This window comes from Hyla sarda, chromosome 3, assembly GCF_029499605.1.
Source record: "Hyla sarda isolate aHylSar1 chromosome 3, aHylSar1.hap1, whole genome shotgun sequence".
NCBI classification, from domain to species: Eukaryota; Metazoa; Chordata; class Amphibia; order Anura; family Hylidae; genus Hyla; species Hyla sarda.
This window is the reverse complement of record NC_079191.1, coordinates 156278566-156303807: the sequence shown is the minus strand read 5'-3', so window position 1 is coordinate 156303807 and position 25242 is coordinate 156278566. Positions and strand designations below refer to the sequence as shown.

Below are 25242 nucleotides of genomic sequence, written 5' to 3'. Positions count from 1 at the left end.
AACAAAGGTTTAAATCCTGTTGTGAATCCTTCGTAAAAGGGGAGTGGCTGTCAGAAAAGGGGTGTGGTCACAGAAAAGGGGCGCATCCCCAACATTTTCACAAACACCCAACGTATTAACTAAGGTTTCGACAGAAAATGTGGTTGATTTCAGCTGTGGAAAACCCACTCTTAGTAAATCAGGGCCAATGCATTTTTCTTAGGGTTATTGAGTTCATCTTTATTTATTCTAGTGTATATTGTACTACCAAATTCTTGGTCAGGGGTAGGTAACCTTTTGGTAGTGCTGTGCCCAAATTTTTTTCAAAGTCGCTTGGTGTGCCGACAATATGGGAGTGCATATTGTGGGTGTGGCTCATTGTGGGTGTGGCTTGATGTGGTGGGGTTTGTGGGTGTGGCTTCTTACAGGGTGTTTTTTTTTCAGAAATGTCCCTATATATTGTTATAGCTGCAAGTACCTTACAGTGAGAACAACCATTTGAACTAAGACCTGTATAATACAGACCCCAGAATCTGTCCGCACCATAATACAGACCCCAGAATTAGTCCCCAAAATAACACAGACCCCAGAATCAAACCCCACCACAATATAGACCCCAGAATCACCACCCACCATAATACAGACCCCAGAATCAGTCCCCTCCATAATACAGACCCCAGAATCAGACTCCACATAATACAGACCGCAGAATCGGACCCCACCATGATACAGACCCCAGAATCAGACTCCACCATAATACAGACCCCAGAATCCACTCCATAATACAGACCCCAGAATCTACTCCATAATACAGACCCCAGAATCAGTCCACTCCATAATACAGACCCCAGAATCAGACCCCACCATAATACAGACCCCAGAATCAGAACCCTCCATAATACAGACCCCAGAATCAGACCCGTCCATAATACAGACCACAGAATCAGTCCTCACCATAATACAGACCCCAGAATCAGACCCCACCATATACAGACCCAAGAATCAGTCCGCACTATAATACAGACCCCAGAATCAGACTCCACTATAATACAGACCCCAGAATAAGACCCCACCATAATACAGACCCCAGAATCAGACTCCACCATAATACAGATCACAGAATCAGATCCCACCATAATACAGACTCCAGAATCAGTCCCCACCATAATAGAGACCCCAGAATCAGAACCAACTATAATACAGACCACAGAATCAGACCTCCATGCATAATACAGACCCCATAATCAGACCTCACCATAATACAGACCCCAGAATCAGACCCCACCATAATAGAGACATCAGACTCCACCATAATACAGACCGCAGAATCAGACCCCTCCAAAATACAGACCCCAGAATCAGACCCCACCATATACAGACCCCAGAATCAGACCACTCCATAATACAGACCCCAGAATCACCACCCACCACAATACAGACCCCAGAATCAGACCCCACCACAATACAGACCCCAGAATCAGACCCAACTATAATACAGACCCCAGAATCAGACCCAAATATAATACAGACCCCAGAATCAGACCTCCCTGTGTAATACAGACCCCAGAATCAGACACCACCATAATACAGACTCCAGAATCAGTCTGCACCATAATACAGACCCCAGAATCAGACTCCACCATAATACAGACCCCAGAATCAGACTCCACCATAATACAGACCCCAGAATCAGACTCCACCATAATACAGACCCCAGAATCACCACCCACCATAATACAGACCCCAGAATCCCCACCCACCATAATACAGACCCCAGAATCACTACCCACCATAATACAGACCCCCCAGAATCACCACCCACCATAATACAGACCCCCAGAATCACCACCCACCATAATACAGACCCCAGAATCAGACCCCACCATAATACAGACCCCAGAATCAGACTCCACCATAATACAGATCACAGAATCAGATCCCACCATAATACAGACTCCAGAATCAGTCCGCACCATAATAGAGACCCCAGAATCAGAACCAACTATAATACAGACCACAGAATCAGACCTCCATGCATAATACAGACCCCATAATCAGACCTCACCATAATACAGACCCCAGAATCAGACCCCACCATAATAGAGACATCAGACTCCACCATAATACAGACCGCAGAATCAGACCCCTCCAAAATACAGACCCCAGAATCAGACCCCACCATATACAGACCCCAGAATCAGACCACTCCATAATACAGACCCCAGAATCACCACCCACCACAATACAGACCCCAGAATCAGACCCCACCACAATACAGACCCCAGAATCAGACCCAACTATAATACAGACCCCAGAATCAGACCCAAATATAATACAGACCCCAGAATCAGACCTCCCTGTGTAATACAGACCCCAGAATCAGACACCACCATAATACAGACTCCAGAATCAGTCTGCACCATAATACAGACCCCAGAATCAGACTCCACCATAATACAGACCCCAGAATCAGACTCCACCATAATACAGACCCCAGAATCAGACTCCACCATAATACAGACCCCAGAATCACCACCCACCATAATACAGACCCCAGAATCCCCACCCACCATAATACAGACCCCAGAATCACCACCCACCATAATACAGACCCCCCAGAATCACCACCCACCATAATACAGACCCCCAGAATCACCACCCACCATAATACAGACCCCAGAATCAGACCCCACCATAATACTGACCCCAGAATCAAACTCCACCATAATACAGACTCCAGAATCCCCACCCACCATAATACAGATTCCAGAATCAGACTCCACATAATACAGACTCCAGAATCAGTTGGCACCATAATACAGACCCCAGAATCAGACCCCACCATAATACAGACCCCAGAATCACCACCCACCATAATACATACTCCAGAATCAGTTCGCACCATAATACAGACCCCAGAATCAGACCCAATTATAATACAGACCCCAGAATCAGACCCCATCATAATACGGACCACAGAATCAGTCTGCACCATAATAAAGACCCCGGAATCAGTCCACACCATAATACAGACCCCAGAATCAAACCCCACCACAATACAGACCCCAGAATCACCACCCACCATAACACAGGCCCCAGAATCAGACCCCACCATAATACAGACCCCAAAATCAGACCCCACCATAATACAGGTCCCAGAATCAGACTCCACCATAATACAGACACCAGAATCAGTCCCCTCCGTAATACGGAACCCAAAATCAGACTCCACCATAATACAGACCGCAGAATCAGACCCCACCATAATACAGACCCCAGAATCAGACCCCTCCATAATACAGACCCCAGAATCAGCCCCCTCCATAATACAGACCCCAGAATCAGACTCCACCATAATTCAGACCGCAGAATCAGTGTCCACCATAATAAAGACCGCAGAATCAGATCTCACCATAATACAGACCCCAGAATCACCACCCACCATAATACATACCCCATAATCAGACCCCACCATTTAGTGCGGTCGCAATTCTGTGTCTTTTTTCCACAACAAATCATCTGCTGGTATATTAGTCTGTAGATGGTATAATACCCAGCAGTCCATTCCTAATAGTCTTTGACAGAGTGCAATTTTGTGTTTAGTACACAGCTTGTGTGTGCTCCAGCACTTTTGTGTACTGCTGGTGTTTTGCAAAAAAACGTTTTTTTAAGTGTACTGTAGCGCATTTTTCTGCCCTCATAAGTGCATACCACATAACTACATCTAAGAAGTGTACTATTTTGTAGCTGTTAACCTGTCAAGGGCCTAGATACTGTGAAAAAAGTAATCACCGGGTGGTGTTTTACTCAGATACGTTTTTTTAAGCATACTGTAGTGCATTTTTCTGCCCTCTTTGTTCCACAACAAATGGTCTGATGGTTATAATAGTCTGTAGACGGTATAATACATACCCAGCAGTCCATTCCAAATAGTCTGTGAGAGAGTGCAATTTCGAATTTTAGTACACAGTGACAGTGTGCTGCAGCACTGTTGTGTACTGCTGGTGTTGTGCAAAAATACGTATTTTTAAGCGTACTGTAGTGCATTTTTCTGCCCTCATAAGTGCATACCATATACCTACATCTAAGTAGTGTACTATTTTGTACCTGTTAATCTGTCAAGGGCCTAGATACTGTGAAAGTCCAGGCAAAAGTACTCACCGGCTGGTGTTGTACTCAGATACTTTTTTAAGTGTACTGTAGCACATTTTTCTGCCCTCATAAGTGCATACCACATACCTACATATAAGTAGTGTACTATTTTGTACCTGATAAACTCTCAAGGGCCTAGATGCTGTGAATGGCCAGGGAAAAGTAATCACCGGCTGGTGTTTTACTAAAATATGTTTTTTTAAGCGTACTGTAGTGCATTTTTCTGCCCTCATAAGTGCATACCACATACCTACATCTAAGTACTGTACTATTTTGTAGCTGCTTCACCACCTCCAGGCTGTGCCATTCAGCCTCTATATGGTCTCCTCATGCTTAAACCAACTCCAGTCTGTGCCATTCAGCCACTATATGATCTCCTCATGCTTCAGCACCTCCAGGCTGTGCCATTCAGCCACTGTATGGTCTCTTCATGCTTCAGCCACCTCCAGGCTGTGCCATTCAGCCACTGTATGGTCTCCTCATGCTTCAGCCAAATCCAGGCTGTGCCATTCAGCCACTATATGGTCTCCTCATGCTTCAGCACCTCCAGGCTGTGCCATTCAGCCACTATATGGTCTCCTCGTGCTTCAGCCACCTCCAGGCTGTGCCATTCAGACACTATATGGTCTCCTCATGCTTCAGCCAATTCCAAGCTGTGCCATTCAGCCACTATATGATCTCCTCATGCTTCACCACCTCCAGGCTGTGCCATTTAGCCACTATATGGTCTCTTCATGCTTCACTGCCTCCAGGCTGTGCCATTTAGCCACTATATGGTCTCCTAAGGCTTAAGCCAACTCCAGGCTGTGTCATTCAGCCACTATATGGTCTCCTCATGCTGCCACAAACTCCAAGCAGACATTCAGCCACTATATGTTCTCCTCATACTGATGCCACCTCCAGGCTCTGTCATTGTGCCGCCATGTGATATGTGGCTTTTTAACCACACGCCGGGGCTCGGGACATTAAAACTTTGGAGTGTAATCTTAAATTTCAATTTCAAAATCTTAAATTTCAATTTTAAAATTAATCTTTTAATCTTAGGGATTGTAAAGCCCTATTGTCTACTCATGCTGCCGCCAGCTCCAGGCTGTGCCATTCAGCCACTATATGGTTTACTGATGCTGCTGGGCCTGGGACATTCCCTAAAAATATTTTATGGTAGCACTAGCTACCATAAATCTAAAATTTTAATTTTAAAATTCATTTTTTAATCTTAGGGATTGTGAAGCCCTATTGTCTACTTATGCTGCCGCCAGCTCCAGGCTGTGCCATTCAGCCACTTTATGGTTTAATGATGCTTCCTGGGACATAACCTAAAAATATTTTATGGTAGCACTAGCTACCATAAATCTTCAATTTCAATTTAAAAATTCATCTTTTAATCTTAGGGATTGTGAAGCCCTATTGTCTACTCATGCTGCCGCCAGCTTGTGGCTATGCCATTCAGCCACTATATGGTTTACTGATGCTTATGGGTCTGGGACATTAGCTAAAAATATTTTATGGTAGCACTAGTTACCATAAATCTTCAATTTCAATTTTAAAATTCATCTTTTAATCTTAGGGAATGTGAAGCCCTATTGTCTACTCATGCTGCCGCCAGCTCCAGGCTGTGCCATTCAGCCACTATATGGTTTACTGATGCTGCTTGGCCTGGGACATTACCTAAAAATATTTGATGGTAGCACTAGCTACCATAAATCTTCAATTTCAATTTTAAAATTCATCTTTTAATCTTAGGGATTGTGAAGCCCTATTGTCTACACATGCTGCTGCCAGCTCCAGGCTGTGTCATTGTGCCACCATTTGGTCTCCTTATGCTGTGGGCACCTTAAATTAAACTTTAAAAAATGTTATATATCTAAAATCTTCAATTTAAAATTTCAAAAATATCTTAAATTTTCTCTATTGTGAGGCCATATGGTCTTGTCAGGCTTTTGCCACCTCCAAACTGGGTCGTTCTGCCACTATTTGGTCTCCTCGTGCTGCCGCCAATTCCAGGCTGTGTCATTCTGCCAGATCATGGTCTCCTCAGGCTGCTGCCACCTCTAGGCTCTGTCATTGTGCCGCCATGTGGCTCTTTGTTAGATTGGGTTTTGTGGTCATACAGTATTAGTTCAAAGTAAACACCGTGACATTTAACTTGGGAATCTAATATAAATCTTAAATTTAAATTTAAAAAAATCTATGTAATCTTTTCAAGACTGAGGCCATATGGTCGTCTACGTCATATTACCTGTGGAATTATTACAATGATCCAATGAAACAGCTTGGAGCGATAACAATGAACCATAACTGATTAAATGAAACATTCGCACTTTAATAGTCAGGGGGGCGCTGAGAGGCAGGGTTCTGGAACAGGTGGTATCTCGCCTGGTGGAGGACCGCCAGCTCGATACTCACCAGAATTAAAATTAAATTAAATTTAAAATTACATAAAAAATCTCTTTATTCTCTTCAATTTTGACACCATAAAATCTCCCTGCTGCCACATCAATGCTCTGCAGCGGTGATTCTAATAGCAATGCCTGTAATCTGCATGTCATACTGAATAACAGTATTATTTCACTAATACAGCACACTCCCTATGCGTTTTAGGAAAAGGCAAAGTGCTCTACACCCTTATTGAGGCTCTCTGTAGGCCAGAAATTTTTTATAGCAATTCGCCAAAAATAAATTTTTTGGGAAAATTCTACGAATCGGCCGAATCAAATTTTTCAAAAGTTCACTCATCTCTAATCATAACTTTGCACCCCCCTCATCATCATCATCATCATCACTTTGCACCTCCTCCCCTCCTTATCATCACTTTGCAAACCCCCCATCCCCCCTCCCGTCACCCTGTCTCCCCTGTTCTGCTAATGCCAGGGGGATAAAAAAAAAACATTTACTCACCTATTTGCCACGTAGAGATCTCCTGGGCAGCACAAGCTGGTTGCGTTCTTCTCCCACTACAGTGCAGGCGCCGATGAGTGACATCATCAGCACCTGCACTGCGTGGGAGCAGAGTTCAGAGGTCTCCTCAGTGAAGCCACAGGTCCTGTGGCTCAAACTGAGAGGAGGCGTCTGTGCACACCGCTTAAAGTGGCGCTCGCTTGCCTGGGGATCCGGGACAAGTGTCCTGGATCCCCATTAGCGGAGTGAACGCCTCTCCGTCCGGAGCCAGCCCTGCGTGCCACTCAAAAGCACCCAACATGCCAAAAGTGGCACGTGTGCCAGCGGTTGCCGACCCCGGTTCTAGGTCAAGTCAGTTTTGGCTCTTTGTATATATGTCAGATAATGATTAAGAAGGATTAAATAGGATGTTTGGCCCAAAAAGGGGGAAACAGGGTCAGTAGAAATGGGGAGGTTAATAGAGTGAGAAAGGGGAAAATAGAAACTACTAGCCTGTTTTTATTTTGTTTTTGTTTTTTAACCTCACTTTTTAAGTACCATAACTTATTGTTTTCTTATTCTGTGAGTCAGTAAGATTATAGCAATACCAAATTTGTATAGTTTTTCTTATGTTTTACTATTTGAAAAAGTAGTGCTAAATAGTATTGCTATGCATTGTCATATTCTGACCCCTAAAACTCTTTTTTTATTCTTCCATATTATGGAGCTGTGTAAGGGCTTGCTTTTTCTGGGGTGAACAATTTTGTGGTACAAATGACCCAATCATTTTTTTTATCCACTTTTTTCATCCTAGGTGACCAAAAAACTGCACATTTTATTGTGTTCATCACATAGGATAAAGAATAATATATTTTAGTTTTTTGGACATTTTCCTGGACAGGAAGTACTAATTATGTTTTTTTATTTTTTTATTAAAAGAATGGGGGTTTTTGAATTTTTAATGCTTCTTTTTCACTTGTACATTAAGGTGATCACTTGTACAGCACATCACTTATGTATTGCATTGCACAGTCATTTTAGCAATATCATATTACACCCTTCTGCAGGATAGGAAGCATTTATGGAAGGCATGGAGGCCTTCACTTTGTTCCCAATGCTGTCATGACAGCTAAATGACACCTTGCAATTGTGTAATGGTACTTTTTCCTTTTTTATTAAATTTGCTTCATTTTCAAAAATTTAGTTTGCAGCCTGATAGGAAAAAAAAAGCATAAAAACGATTTTTTATCTTATTTTAGCACAAGGAACAAAAACATTACAACACATTAAAAAAGTAAAGGGGTCTGAAGACTTTCCAAATCCATTGTACATAGCTGCTACCTTAGCTCCTAAACCCGCTTCATATTTCCCTAGCATACTTTGGTTATTAATGTATGAAGGATTGTGTTAAAGGGATACTCCGGCCCTAATACATCTTATCCCCTATCGAAAGGCTAGATATATGATTGTGGGGGTCCCGCCGCTGGGGACCCCTGCAATCTGTCATTCCGCACCTGGCTTTGTGGGGGGGGGGGGGTGACGTCACACGGGGGTGGAATCGTGACGTCACTCCAGCCCTGTGGTCGTCACGCTTCACACTCTGAGCCTCTAGCGCTGCGTAGAGCTCACAAAGGAGAGTGGGGAATGACAGATTGCAGGGGTCCCCAGCGGCGGGACCCCCACTATCATACATCTTATCCCCTATCCTTTGAATGGGGATAAGATATATTAGGGCCGGAGTACCCCTTTGAAGGGTTAAAGTTCTAAATGAATACTGTCATTTTAGTAGCCTTGGTTTCCTGTTTGCTTGAACCAAAGGCTTATCTAATCAATATATTGTTTCATGAATTATTGCTGTCTCTTTTGAGTTAATTTAATTCTTGCTTGCTTTAAGAATAGATTAACTGTATATTGATTTATTGTTCTATTCTGCTTTATTGAAAAAGGCCAAATAAAACATCATTAAACAATCAAAACAAAGCAGAATCAGCCAGCAATAACAACAAAAACAGAACATCAAGTCCAAGTGGGAGACAAGCTAAAGGTCAGTGTTTCCGGATACTTCTCGGTGATGTAACTTTAAATTTAATAGACACCAATAAAAAATCCATAATTAATATTTGTTTTAGTATTATATTTCTTGTTGAAAAAGTCCTGATGCATTATACAGTGTTATGCAGAAAAGTAGGACTTTTTACAGGTCTGTGGTAGTTCTGCAGGGTACAGTGCAATTTGTAGTAAATGAAATAAGCGTACTGAGATCAAAGGGATGGTTAAACCAGAAAATGGAAACACAATAGTTGAGAAAAAAACAGGAAGGTTGTTTCAAACCAAGGCAAAAGCTGACAGGTTAATGGTTTGTGAACTAAGGCATTCTTTTATTTGCTAAAATCATGATAAAAATATTACATTTAAATTGTTTCTTAGAAATTGGGCAGTTATGTCAACAACAGTAAACTAGATAAAACAATGCAAGCGTGCTCACTTTTTATAGAATTAAGCAAGTATATCTGTAGTATATATTTTTTTCTTATTTCACACACACAGTTAATATTTAGTGTATGAGACATTTTTTAATTAACAGTAAAAAGAGGTGTGGCAGGAATAATAATGTTTTAGGGGTTTATTCACCCATACTGGCACAAAAGAATGGGTAAAAATAATATCTGAAGATGAGCAAAGCTTTTTCTATCCAACATCGCATTCTTAGAAAAACATTAGTATTTGTATTTCTACCACTAGTGGAAAGTTGATGGTAGAACAATCATTTTCTGTCATGTTTAACCTCTTAAGGACCAAGCCCATTTTCACCTTAAGGACCAGAGCATTTTTTGCACATCTGACCACTGTCACTTTAAAAGGGTTATCCAGGAAAAAAAACTTTTTTTTATATATATATATATATCAACTGGCTCCAGAAAGTTAAACACATTTGTAAATTACTTCTATTAAAAAATCTTAATCCTTTCAGTACTTATGAGCTTCTGAAGTTAAGGTTGTTCTTTTCTGTCTAAGTGCTCTTTGATGACACATGTCTTGGGAACCCCCCAGTTTAGAAGAGGTTTGCTATTAGGTTTTGCTTCTAAACTGGGCAGTTCCTGAGACACATGTCATCAGAGAGCACTTAGGCAGAAAAGAACAACCTTAACTTCAGAAGCTCATAAGTACTGAAAGGATTAAGATTTTTTAATAGAAGTAATTTACAAATCTGTTTAACTTTCTGGAGCCAGTTGATATATAAAAAAAGTTTTTTCCTGGAATACCCCTTTAAGCATTAATAACTCTGGGATGCTTTTCTTATGAATTTGATTCCGAGATAGTTTTTTTCTTGACATATTCTACTTTAACATGGTGGTAAATTTTCATCAATACTTGCATCATTTCTTGGTGAAAAATGCTAAAATTTCATGAAAAATTTTAAAATGGTGTAATTTTCTAAATTTGAAGCTTCCTGCTTGTAAGGAAAATAGACATACCAAATAATTTATATATTGATTCACATGTATAATATGTCTACTTCATGTTTGCATCATAAAGTTGACATATTTTTACTTTTGGAAGACATCAGAGGGCTTCAAAGTTCAGCAGCAATTTTCAAATTTTTCACAAAATTAGCAAAATCTGAATTTTTCAGGCACCAGTTCAGTTTTGAAGTGGATTTGAAGGGCCTTCATATTAGAAATACCCCATAAATTACTCCATTATAAAAAATGCACCCCTCAAAGTATTCAAAATGACAGTCAGAAAGTTACCCCTTTAGGTGTTTCACAGGAATAGCAGCAAAATGTTCTTGTTCTTGTAGACCCAGTTTTTGAATTTTTACAAGGGATAAAAGGAGAAAAAGCCCACCAAAAGTTGTAACCCCATTTCTTCTGAGTATGGAAATACCCCATGTGTGGACATAAAGTGCTCTGTGAGCGCACTTCAATGCTCAGAAGAGAAGGAGCCACATTTGGCTTTCTGAAAGCAAATTTTGCTGAAATTGTTTTTGGGGGGCATGTAGGAAGCCCCTATCATGTCAGAACAGCATAAAAAGCCCCACATGGCACAATATTTGGGAAACAAACCCCCCCCCCCCCCAAGGAACGTAACAAGGGATACAGGGAGCCTTTACACCCCACAGGTGTTTAACACATTTCCGCTAAAGTTGGACATGAAAATGAAAAATTCGATTTTTTTCACTAAAATGTTGGTGTTACCCCACCACGGGTACTAGGAGAAAAAGCCTCCCAAAAATGTTAACCCCATTTCTTCTGAGTAAGGAAATACCCCATATGTGGCTGTAACATGCTCTGTGGGTGTACTACAAGGCTCAGAAGAGAAGGAGTGCCATTGGGCTTTTGGAGAGAGAATTTATTTGGAATGGAAGTCGGAGGCCATGTGCATTTACAAAGCCCCCATGCTATTTCGGAAACTACACCCCTCACGGAATGTAATAAGGGGTGCAGTGAGCATTTACACCCCACTGGCGTTTGACAGATGTTTGGAACAGTGAGCTGTGCAAATGAAAAATGCAATTGTTAATTTTTATGGACCACTGTTCAAAAAATTTGTCAGACACCAGTGGGGTGTAAATGCTCACTGCACCCCTTGTTACATTCCTTGAGGGGTGTAGTTTGCAAAATGGGGTCACATGTGTGTGTATGGGGGGGTCCACTGTTCTGGCACCATGGGGGCTTTGTAAACGCACATGGTCTTCAATTCCAGACAGATTCTCTCTCCGTAAGCCCAATGGCGCTCCTCCTCTTCTGAGCCCTGTAGTGTGCCCGCAGAGCACTTTACATCCACACATGGGGTATTTATATACTTAGAAGAAATGGTGGTACAAACTATGGGTTTTTTTTTTCCTATTACCCCTTGTGAAAATGAAAAATTTGGGATAACACCAGCATTTTAATGAAAAAAATCTTTTTTTTCATTTTCACGTTCACTATACCCCTTGTTATGTTCTGCGAGGGGTGTAGTTTCCAAAATGGGGTCACATGTGGATGTTTTTCTATCAAAACCGCTGTAACGATCAGCCACGCCTGTGCAAATCACCTCAAATGTACATGGTGCTCCTACTCCTGAGCCTTGTTGTGAGCCCACAGAGCATTTTACATCCACATATGGGGTATTTCCGAACTCAGGAGAAATTGCGTTACAAATTTTTGGGTTTCCTTTTACCTCTTGTGAAAATGAAAAGTATGGGGCAACACCAACATGTTGGTGTAAAAAATTTCATTTTTTTACAATAACATGCTGGAATAGACCCCAGCTTTACCTTTTCATAAGGGGTAAAAGGAGAAAAAGCCCACCAAAATTTGTAACGCAATTTCTCCCAAGTACGAAAATACCCCATATGTGGCCCTAAACCGTTGCCTTGAAATACGACAGGGCTCCGAAGTGAGAGAGAGTCATGCGCATTTGAGGCCTAAATTAGGGTTTTGCATAGGGATGTGTGTATATATACATATATATATATATATATATATATAATCATTAAAAAAATACACACACACTGTGCAGAACATGTTTAATTTAAAAAAAATGTTAAAAAATTTAATTTTAAATCTTCATACATTTTTGTTGCACAATTATAATTTTTTTCCGTTTTTGCCATAGATTTTTTGGGTAAAATGACTGATGTCACTACAAAGTAGAATTGGTGGCGCAAAAAATAACCCATCATATGGATTTTTAGGTGCAAAATTGAAAGGGTTATGATTTTTAAAAGGTGAGGAAAAAACAAAAGTGCAAAAACAGAAAAACGCTATGTCCTTAACGCGTTAAAACTTTTGGACACTACCATCAACTTTGATAGCGGCATCTAAAGTGTTAATGTCAAACATCAGCCTGATTGGTGATGTCTGGCATTAGCTGAGGGTTCTAGCTAATGATTTATACAACACATACGCTTTGTGGCCTTAGGTCTCATTTACACAGATGGATCCCCAGCATATTTTATGCTGCGGATCCCCCGACAATGGACCCTAGAGTGCTGCCTCCATCTGTGCCTGCTCAAAACAGCAATCCTCCGCTACGAGCAGACACTCGGCCTAGCTCAGAGAGCAGGAGGAGCGGCCATAATGTGCGCGAGTATACACATCAAAGCGTGTCTGCTCGTAGTGGAGGATTGCCGTTATGAGCAGGCACAGATGGAGGCAGCACTGTAGGGTCCATTGTCGGGGGATCCGCAGTGTAAAATGCACTATGTATCCATCCCTGAATGATCCCTTAGGGTACTTTCACACACACAGGATCTGCTGTAAATTTTCTGCAGCTGATTTTGCTACCTAGTGAAGCTAATGGGTTGCAAAATCAGCTGCACAAAATATGCACCAAAAGTATGCAGCAGATCCTGTACATGTGAATGTACCCTTAAGGGGTTAATGAGAAACTAGCAGTGTGTTCACATGTTGTCCTCCCAGAGGGGTCACTTTCCCTCCTCCAGTGTCCACAGGTCTCCAACAGGTCACATTACCAGAAAAATTTTACAGAAAAATCGCGGCAAAAATTGCGCGGTTTTACTGCGATTTACGAAAAATCGCGGTAAACACTCACAATTTTGCCGCGATTTTTCCCCAAAATTGTTCTGATAATGTGACCTGTGGACCCCTCTGGACTGCTACTATACACATGACCCAGCCCCAGGATATACTGCTGATCAGGGGGGAGAGAGGGAGGACACAGGACATCACTCACCTCACATAAAGCTGCTCTGTGTTCCGGAGGCCTGTCAGCTCTCGGCCCCATTCTCACCAGTGATGGGGGCGGAGCCATCATTAGGTACCTTCATCCCTGCTCTGCCTGTCTCTGCTAATGATACGCAGACCAGGAGCAGCACAGGGATATCCTCAGAAGCTGCAGCGGGCTCTTTACCCAGCCGGTCAGTCCGCCCCTGGCCCCGATACTAGTATCGGGACATCCCTATTTATTTTAAATTGGGGGTCACAAGAGGGGGCACGGCCGGATCTAGGGGGGGCCATGACCCCCTCTTCCCCCCCCCCCCCCCCCCCAGTGACGCCACTGTTTGGAAACAGTGCCATACGAGACGTTTTTCATTTTTATTGGGGGGAGGGAGATAACTGTGTAGGGGTATGTGTATATGTAGTGTTTTACATTTTATTTTGTGTAGTGTTTTTAGGGTACATTCACACAGGTAGGGGTTCACAGCGAGATTTCCGCTGGGAGTTTTAGCTGCAGTGGAAAATTTTCTGCATCTCATACTTGCAGCGAGAAACTCGCAGTAAACCCCCACCCATGTGAATGTAACCTGTACATTCACTGGGGGGGGGGGGGGGGGGCAAACCTCCAGCTGTTGCAAAACTACAACTCCCAGCATGCCCTTTGGCTGTCCGTGCATGATGGGGGTGCCTTCAAACGACAACTCTCAGCATGCAATGACAGCCGAAGGGCATGCTCGGACTTGTAGTTATGCAACAGCTGGAGGCATACTACTACAACTTACAGCATGCCCTTTGGCTGTCCGTGCATGCTGGGGGTTGTAGTTATGCAACAGCTAGAGGCACACTGGTTGCAAAATACTGAGAGTTTGTTACTAAACTCAGTGTTTCGCAACCAGTGTGCCTCCCGCTGCTGCAAAACTACAACTCCCAGCATGTACGGTCTTTCAATGCATGCTGGGAGTTGTAGTTTGGCACCAGGGCCACCTCACTCCTGCTGCTAAAGGATGATAGGTGCCATCTCGGACGGCACCTATCACCCTTTTTTTTTTTCCGGTTCACCGGGGACCCGATTGACCCGGAATGGCTGCAAATCGATGATCTGGGGGTCTCAGGACCCCCCCTAGGGGTTTGCACCGGGTGCCTGCTGAATGAAGGTATGCCCTGGGTCCCTAAGAACCAGGACGTCAGGGCATACCTGTACACCCTTGGTCCTTAACAGGTTAAAGGGGTACTATGGTTACATTTTTTTTATTTAAAGGGGTTTTCCGGTGAAAACATTTTTTTTAAATCAAGTGGTGCCAAAAAGTTAAAATGATTTGTAAATTACTTCTATTTAAACATCTTAATCCTTCCAGTACTTATCAGCTGCTGTATGCTCCACAGTAAGTTCTTTTCTTTTAAAATTTATTTTCTGTCAGACCACAGTGCTCTCTGCTGACACCTCTGTCTGTCTCAGGAACTGTCAAGAGCAGTATTGGTTTGTTATGAGGATTTTCTCCTGCTTTTGACAGTTCCTGAGACAGACAGAGGTGTCAGCAGAGAGCACTGTGGTCAGACAGAAAATAATTTTAACCTCTTAAGGACCAAGGACATACCGCTACGTCCTGAGTCCTTTTCCTTTCTATAACGCGGGGCCATGACAACAGCCGGGACCCGGCGCTAATAGCGCGCAGCACTGATCGCTGTGCCGTGCGCTATTAACTCTTTAGATGCGGCGTTCGAAGTTGAACGCCGCATCTAAAGTGAAAGTTAATCACTGCCGATTAGCTCAGGGGGCTGTTCGGGATGTCCGCTGCGAAATCGCGGCATTCCAAATAGCTCTGGGACACGAGTAGGGTCTCCTACCTTGCCTCCTGGTGTCCAACCGCCGAATGACTGCTCAGTGCCTGAGATCCAGGCATGAGCAGTCAAGCGGCAGAATCATTGATCAATGGTTCCCTATGAGAAACCCATTCAACAATGTAAGAGATCAGTGTGTGCAGTGTTATAGCCCCCTATGGGAGCTATACCACTGCAAAAAAAAGTGGAAAAAAAAGTGAATAAAGATTATTTAACCCCTTCCCTAATAAAAGTTTGAATCACCCCCTTTTCCCAATTAAAAAAACTGTGTAAATAAAAATAAACATACGTGGTATCGCCGCGTGCGGAAATGTCCGAATTATAAAAATATATCATCAATTAAACCGCACGGTCAATGGCGTACGCACAAAAAAATTCCAAAGTCCAAAATAGTGTAATTTTGGTCACTTTTTATATCATGTAAAAATTAATAAAAAGCGATCAATACGTCTGATCAATTCAAACATGGTACCGCTAAAACCTTCAGATCACGGCGCAAAAAATTAGCCCTCATACCGCCCCATACGCAGAAAAATAAAAAAAGTTATAGGGGTCAGAAGATGACAATTTTAAACGTATAAATTTTCCTGCATGTAGTTAGGATTTTCTTCAGAAGTACGACAAAATCAAACCTATAAAAGTAGGGTATCATTTTTATCGTATGGACGTACAGAATAAATAGAATGTGTCCTTTTTACTGAAAAATGTACGGCGTAGAAACAGAAGCCCCCAAAATTTACAAAATGGCGTTTTTTTTTCAGTTTTGTCTCACAATGATTTTTTTTCTGTTTCGCCATAGATTTTTGAGTAAAATGACTGATGTCATTACAAAGTAGAATTGGTGGCACCATAAATAATCCATCATATGGATTTTTAGGTGCAAAATCGAAAGAGTTATGATTTTTTAAAGGTAAGGAGGAAAAAATGAAAGTTCAAAAACGGAAAAAACCCTGGTCCTTAAGGGGTTAAAGGGGTACTCCAGAGGAAAAGGTACTCCAGAGAAAAACTATTTTTTTTAAATCAACTCGTGCCAGAAAGTTAAACAGATTTGTAAATGACTTCTATTTAAAAATCTTAAACCTTCCAGTACTTATAAGCTGCTGCATGTTCCACAGGAAGTTCTTTTCTTTTTACATTTATTTTCTGTCTGACCACAGTGCTCTCTGCTGACACCTCTGTCCATGTCAGGAACTGTCCAGTGTACAAGAAAATCCCATAGCAAACCTCTCCTGCTCTGGACAGTTCCTGACATGGACAGAGGTGTCAGTAGAGAGTACTGTGGTCAGACAAAAGAAATTCAAAAAGAAAAGACCTTCCTCTGTAGTAAACAACAGCTGATAAGTACTGGAAGGGTTAAGATTTTTAAATAGTAGTAATTTACAAATCTGTTTAACTTTCTAGCACCAGTTGATTTAAAAAAAAATGTGGTTTTCACCAGAGTATCCCTTTAAAAAGAAAAGAACTTCCTGTGGAGCATACAGCTGCTGATAAGTACTGGAAGGATTAAGATTTTTAAATAGAAGTAATTTACAAATTTGTTTAACGTTCTGGCACCAGTTGATTTAAAAAAATAATAATAATTGTTTTTCACCGGAGTACCCCTTTAACCTGTTGGGGACGGAGGGCGTACCTGTACACCCTGCGCCCACTCCCTGTCTATAAGGCATAGCGGGTCGGGCCCGGCACCTAGCAATGGCCGGGACCCGTGGCTAATAGTATGTGGAAATCACGGCATCCAGAACAGCTCTAGGACAGCAGGAGGGTCCCTTACCTTGCCTTCTGTTGGCCGATCGCCGAATGACTGCTCAGTGCCTGAGATCAAGGCATGAGCAGTCAAGTGGCAGAATCATTAATCAATGGTTTCCTATGAGAAACCATTGATCAATGTAAAAGATCAGTGTGTGCAGTGTTATAGGTCCCTATGGGAGCTATAACACTGCAAAAAAAAAAAGTGAAAAAAAAGTGAATAAAGATCATTTAACCCCTTCCCTAATAAAAGTTTGAATCACCCCCCTTTTCCCATAAAAAAACAAAAAACTGTGTAAATAAAAATAAACATATGTGATATCGCCGCGTGCGGAAATGTCCGAATTATAAAAATATATAGTTAATTAAACCGCACGGTCAATGGCGTACGCGCAAAAAAATTCCAAAGTCCAAAATAGCGTATTTTTGGTCACTTTTTATATAATGAAAAAATGAATAAAAAGTTATCAAAAAGTCTGATCAATACAAAAATGGTACCGCTAAAAACTTCAGATAACAGTGCAGAAAATGAGCCCTCATACCGCCCTGTATGCAGAAAAATAAAAAAGTTATAGGGGTCAGAAGATGACAATTTTAAACGTATTAATTTTCCTGCATGTAGTTATGATTTTTTCCAGAATACGACAAAATCAAACCTATATAAGTAGGGTATCATTTTAATCGTATGGACCTACAGAATAATGATAAGGTGTAGTTTTTACCGAAAATGTACTGCGTAGAAACGGAAGCCCCAAAAAGTTAAAAAATGTAGTTTTTTCTTCAATTTTGTCACACAATGATTTTTTTCTGTTTCGACGTAGATTTTTGGGTAAAATGACTGATGTCATTACAAAGTAGAATTGGTGGAGCAAAAAATTAAGGGTTATGATTAGGTGCAAAATTGAAAGGGTTATGATTTTTAAAAGGTAAGGAGGAAAAAACTAAAGTTCAAAAACGGAAAACCCCTGCGTCCCCAAGGGGTTAAAGGGGTACTGTCAGATCGTGGGGGTCCCGCCGCTGGGGACCCCGGGATCTCCGCTGCAACGCCCTGTTATCATTACTGCACAGAGCAGGGCAATACAGGGGCCGGAGCATCGTGACGTCATGGCTCCGCCCCCTCGTGACGACACGGCTCCGCTCCCTTTGGATAGGGGATAATATGCTAGGGGCGAAGTACCCCTTTAAGGTCCCCATACACATTAGAAAAAAAGTTGGCAGAATCCCCCAATTTCAGCAGGTCTGGACAACTATTATATATTTATAGTGGCCTCCTGATTCTCCTTCGACTAATGATGTAAGGGAAGGAAGGATCGGCATGTAGAATTTTAACATGTAAAACTTTTGTTCTCTCTGGAAATAAACCACCTCCCTGGCAGTGGCGAACTCGCCTCTCCCCAATAAAAACACATGCATGCTCAGCTGAGCCAGGGCAAAAGGGGAAGCTGCCCCCGGCCTGGTCATTCCTGGGGGCCTCCAAGCATTGAGTTGTGCTTCCTTTCTTCTTCCTTCTCCCCCTGTCCGTCCTCTCTGGCTGCTTCCGCTTATCTGTTGTCGGAACACAGGAGGAGGGATGGGGCAGGAAGAGGCTGCAGAGTGACATCTGTGAGAAGAGGAGGGACTGCTAGTGTGTGGGCTATATATACACTGTGTATTCTGTGTGTGGGCTATGTATACACTGTGTATACTACGTGGGGGAGATATACACAGTGTGGATGATATATACACTGCCCATACTGTGTGGGAGCTATATATACATAGTGTTCACTAGTAGGGGCAATATCTACACTCTGTACACTGTGTGGGGGCTAAACATACACTGTATATACTGTGTGGGGGCTATATATATATATACGCTGTATATACTGTGTGTGGGCTATATATACACTGTGTATACTGTGGGGCAGCTATATACATTGTATCACTGTATCTACTGTGTGGGTGCTATATATACTGTGTGGAGGCTATATACATATATATTTCTATGATTTTCATTTTTAAATAATAGGGTGTTCGGATCAGCAATTTAATTTGGAGCTATGAAATATCTAAAAGACATAGTAAAGTTTATGTAGTGAAATGAGGTTTATTGCATGAACATGTACAATCTGCATCAAAACAAAAGTAGACAGGTGCATAAATTTGGGCCCCGTTGTCACTAACTGGATGGAGCACACAATTGGTTTGGTGAGCTCATTAAAGGGGTACTCCCGAGGAAAAGTTTTTTTTTTTAAATCAACTGGTGCCAGAAAGTTAAACAGATTTGTAAATTACTTCTATTAAAAAATCTTAATCCTTCCAGTACTTTTTAGGGGCTATATACTACAAAGGAAATGCTTTACTTTTTAGATTTCTCTGATGTCATGACCACAGTGCTCTCTGCTTACATCTCTGTCCATTTTAGGAACTGTCCAGAGCAGCATATGTTTGCTATGGGGATTTTCTCCTGCTCTGGACAGTTCCTAAAATGGACAGCAGAGGTCAGCAGAGAGCACTGTGGTAATGACATCAGAGAAATCTAAAAAGTAAAGCATTTCCTTTGCAGGAGATAGCCCCTTAAAAGGACTGGAAGGATTAAGATTTTTTAATAGAAGTAATTTACAAATCTGTTTCACTTTCTGGCACCTGTTGATTTAAAAAAAAAAAAAAAAAGTTTTCCACGGGAGTACCCCTTTAACCTCTTAAGGACACAGTCCATTTTGGCCCTAACCCCTTAACGACAATGGACGAAAATGTACGTCATGGTGCCGTGGCGTACATTTACATTCCGACATTTACGTTCCGTCATGACCCGCCGGGGACCCGCCGGTAATGGCGGACATCCGCGATCGCGTGGATGTCCGCCATTAACCCCTCAGATGCCATGATCAATACAGATCACGGCATCTGCGGCAGTGCGGTACTTTAAATGGATGATCGGATCGCCCGCAGCGCTGCCACGGGGATCCGATCAACCAGCATGGCGGCCGGAGGTCCCCTCATCTGGCTCCGGCCGTCTCCCGGGGTCTTCTGCTCTGGTCTGAGATTGAGCAGACCAGAGCAGAAGATCACCGATAACACTGATCAGTGCTGTGCCCTATGCATAGCACTGAACAGTATTAGCAATCAAAGGATTGCTATAGATAGTCCTCTGTGGGGACTATTAAAGTGTAAAAATGAAAGTAAAAAAATGTGAAAAATCCCCTCCCCCAATAAAAATGTGAAATGTCCTTTTTTCCCATTTCACCCCCATAAAGTGTGAAAAAAAATAATACACATATTTGGTATCGCCGCATGTGTGAATGTCCAAACCATTAAAATATAATGTTACTGATCCCGTACGGTGAACGGCGTGAACTTAAAAAAAAACCGCTAAATTGCTGCTTTTTTTTTGTCACATTTTATTTAAAAAAAATTGTAAAAAATGTATAAAAGTTTTGTATACACAAATGTGGTATCAATAAAAAGTACAGATCATGGCGCAAAAAATTAGCCCTCATACCGCCGCTTATACGTAAAAGTGAAAATGTTATAGGTCATCAAAATAGAAGGATTTTAAACGTACTAATTTGGTTAAAAAGTTTGCGACAATAATAGAAAAGCCTCTAACATGGTTATCATTTTAATCGTATTGACCCACAGAATAAAGAACACACGTCATTTTTACAGTAAATTGTATGGCGTGAAAACGAAACCTTCCAAAATTTGCTAAACTGCGGTTTTCTTTTAAATTTCCCCACATAAATAGTATGTTTTTGGTTGCGCCATACATTTTATTGTAAAATGAGTGATATCATTATGCAGGACAACTGGTCACGCAAAAAACAAGCCCGCATTATAGTCTGTGGATGAAAATATAAAAGAGTTACGATTTTTAGAAGACAAGGAGGAAAAAACACTGAAATAAAATTGGCCTGGTCCTTAAGGTCAAAATGGGATTGGTCCTTAAGAGGTCCCTATGGGACCTATAACACTGCAAAAAAAAAGTTAAAAAAAGTGTTAATAAAGGTCATTTAAGCACTTCCCTAATAAAAGTTTGAATCACCCCCCTTTTCCCATAAAAAAATAATACAGTGTAAATAAAAAAAAATAAAAAACATATGTGTTATTGCCGCGTGTGTATATGTCCGAACTTTAAAAATATATAATTAATTAAACCGCACGGTCAATGGTGTATGCGCAAAAAAATTCCAAAGTCCAAAAAAGCTTATTTTTGGTCACTTTTTATACCATTAAAAAAGGAATAAAAAGTGATCAAAAAGTCCGACCAAAACAAAAATCATACCAATAAAAACTTCAGATCACGGCGCAAAAAATGAGTTCTCAAACCGCCCTGTACATGGAAAAATAAAAGTTATAAAGGGGTCAGAAGATGACATTTTTAAACGAATACATTTTCCTGCATGTAGTTATGATTTTTTCCAGAAGTACGACAAAATCAAACCTATAAAAGTAGGGTATCCTTTTAATCGTATGGACCTACAGAATAATGATAAGGTGTCATTTTTACCGAAATATGCACTACGTAGAAACGGAAGCCCCTAAAATTTACAAAATGTCGTTTTTTCTTCGATTTTGTCGCACAATGATTTTTTTTTTCCTTTTCGCCATGAATTTTTGGGTAAAATGATTAATGTCACTGCAAAGTAGAATTGGTGATGCAAAAAATAAGCCATAAGATGGATTTTTAGGTGGAAAATTGAAAGGGTTATGATTTTTAAGAGGTAAGGAGGAAAAAACGAAAGTGCATAAACTAAAAAACCCTGAGTCCTTAAGGGGTTAAGGACCAAAGACGTACCAGTACCTCCTGAGTCCTTTCCCTTTCTATAACGCAGAGCCACGACGTGCGTCTAAAGTGAAACCATGCCGGTTAGCTCAGGGAGCTGTTTGGGATCGCTGGGGCGAAATCGCGGCGTCCCGAACAGCTGTTAGACACGAGGATGGTCTCCTACCTTGCCTCCTGGTGTCCGATCGCCGAATGACTGGTCAGTGCCTGAGATCCAGGCATGAGCAGTCAAGCGGCAGAATCATCGATCACTGGTTTCCTATGAGAAACCAGTGATCAATGTAAAAGATCAGTGTGTGCAGTGTTATAGGTCCCTATGGGACAGTGTAAATAAAAATAAACATACGTGGTATCGCCGCATGCAGAAATGTCGGAATTATAAAAATATATTGTTAATTAAACCGCACGGTCAATGGTGTACGCGGAAAAAAATTCAAAAGTCCAAAATAGTGTATTTTTGGTCACTTTTTATATCATGAAAAAATGAATAAAAAGTGATCAACAAGTCCGATAAATACAAATAGGGTACCGCTAAAAACTTCAGATCACGGCGCAAAAAATGAGCTCTCATACCGACCCATACGCGCTAAAATAAGAAAGTTATAGGGGTCAGAAAATGACAATTTTAAACGTATACATTTTCCTGCATGTAGTTATGATTTTTTTCAGAAGTACGACAAAATCAAACCTACATAAATAGGGTATCATTTTAATCGTATGGTCCTACAGAATAAAGAGAAGGTGTCATTTTTGCCAAAAAATGTACTGCGCAGAAACAGAAGCCCCCAAAAGTTACAAAATGGCCTTTTTTTAAAAAATGTTGTCTCACAATGATTTTTTTTCCATTTTGCCGTAGATTTTTGCGTAAAATGACTGATGTCATTACAAAGTAGAATTGGTGTCGCAAAAAATAAGCCATCATATAGATTTTTAGGTGCAAAATTTAAAGGGTTATGATTTTTTAAATGTAAGGAGGAAAAAACGAAAGTGCAAAAACGGAAAACCCCTTGGTCCTTAAGTACACAGCCAATCTTATTTTAGTGTTTTAGTTTTTTCCTCCTCGCCTTCTAAAAATCATAACTCTTTTATATTTCCATTCACAGACCCATATGAGGGCTTGTTTTTGTGTGACCAGTTGTACTTTGTAATGGAATCACTCATTTTACCATAAAATGTACGGCAAACCCAAAAAAATGATTATTTGTGTAAGGAAATTGAAAAGAAAACCCGAAAGGTTGATAATTTTGGAGGGTATCGTTTTCACGCTGTACATTTTGATGTAGAAATTACAGGTTTGCTTTATTCTATGGGCCAATATGATTAAAATGATACCAATGTTTAGACACTTTTCTATTATTGTACTGCTTTAAAAAAAACTTTTCCCTATTTTGACCTCATTTTTTGCGCTGTGATCTGTAGTTTTTTTGGAACCACTTTTGCATATATATCTGACTATTTGATCGCATTTTATTTTTTATTTTTTGGAATGTGATGTGACCAAAACACAGCAATTTTGGATTTTGTTTTTTAATGTTTACATCGTTCACTGTACAAGATCATTTACATCATATATTTATAGTTCGGATATTTACGCTTGTAGCTATACCAAATATGTTTCTTAATTAATTTTTTTTAAGCTTTTATATGTAAAATGGGGAAAAGGGACAATTTAAATTTTTATTGGGGGAGGGGCTTTTTCACTTTTTTTTTTCCACTTTTTTGACACTTTTTCTGCTCCCATAGGGGACTGTCTACAGCAATCATCAGATTGCATAGCATTGATCAGTATTATCGGCGATCTACTTTTCTGGTCTGCTTAATGTCAGACCAGAGAAAAAAAAACCTGCAAGAGCGGCAGAGGAAGGTGAGGGGACCTCTGTCCGCCATCTTGGCTGATCTGATCACCGCGGCCAGGCCGCATTGCATCAGATGCCGTGATTTGTATTAATCACAGCATCTGAGTGGTGCCTTTATCAGCGGGTCCCTGCCGTGCATGATGCAAGCACCGCTCTGGTTCTCCTGTCATGTACAGGATGTACCAGCAGATCAGGACATACATTTACATCCAATGTCCTTAAAGGGTTAAGCCTTGATCTTCATAGACAGGTGCATCTTAACATGAGAAAAAATATTTAAGGATGCCAATTGCAAGTTGTTGATCCCTTTGACTCTCCTTTGAAGAGGGGCAACATGGGGGCCTCAAAACAACTCTCAAATGAACTGAAAACAAAGATTTTTTAACATCATGGTTTAGGGCAGTGATGGCGAATCTATGGCACGCATGCCAGATGGCACGCCGAGCCCCCTCTGTGGGCACGCGGCCATAGTTCGCCAGGCAGGGCAAACTGGGACATCCCTGTGTCCCGAAAGATCTTTTTGGGACACAAGGAGGTCCCGGTTACCTTTCTGCAGCCCCGTGTTAACTTTAAAAATGCAGGGGCCGCCGGGAGATAGTGCATGCAGGGACGTCACAGACGTCCCGTGCGTGTGCCCAAAGGAACGGAGGAGCGGAGCATTGAGGAGGAGGACGCGTGCTGGCCAGCATGGTAAGTTACCAGCTACACTTCAGCTTTGATGCTCCGACCACCGCTCCTCCAGTCCCTATAGGCCAGTAGGTTGTGACCCCTGACCGGAGGAGTGGTGGATGGAGCACTGTGAGGCAGTACACAGACATATAGCCTCCAGCCATACACTGTATATGGCTGAAGGCTGTATGTCTGTGGGGGAACTATACTGCACCTAATGTGGCGGAACTATACTGCCAACCTAATGTGGGGGAACAATAACCTAATATGGGGGAACATACTGCCAACCTAATGTGGGGGAACATACTGCCAACCTAATGTGGGGAAATGCAACCTAATGTGGGGGAACTGCAACCTAATGTGGGGGAACTACAACCTAATGTGGTGGAACTATACTGCCTACCTAATGTGGGGGGAACTGCAACCTAATGTGGCGGAACTGCAACCTAATGGGGGGGAACTACAACCTAATGTGGGGGAACATACTACCAACCTAATGTGGGGGAACTACAACCTAATGTGGGGGAACATACTGCCATCCTAATGTGGGGGAACTATACTGGCAACCTAATGTGGGGGAACTACAACCTAATGTGGGGGAACATACTGCCAACCTAATGTGGGGGAACTACAACCTAATGTGGGGGAACATACTGCCATCCTAATGTGGGGGAACTATACTGGCAACCTAATG

At 41.5% G+C, this 25242-nt stretch overlaps 1 protein-coding gene across 4 annotated transcripts in view; it reads left to right on the top strand.

Moving 5' to 3' along the window:
• Window positions 1-25242, top strand: part of MCF2L2 (MCF.2 cell line derived transforming sequence-like 2) — a 503791-nt gene that overhangs the window by 420769 nt on the left and 57780 nt on the right. For all 4 annotated transcript variants that reach the window (XM_056565304.1, XM_056565302.1, XM_056565303.1 and 1 more), the window contains exon 26: window positions 8955-9052. In XM_056565304.1, the coding sequence (XP_056421279.1) occupies window positions 8955-9052 (98 nt within the window). The remainder of the gene's footprint in view (window positions 1-8954; window positions 9053-25242) is intronic.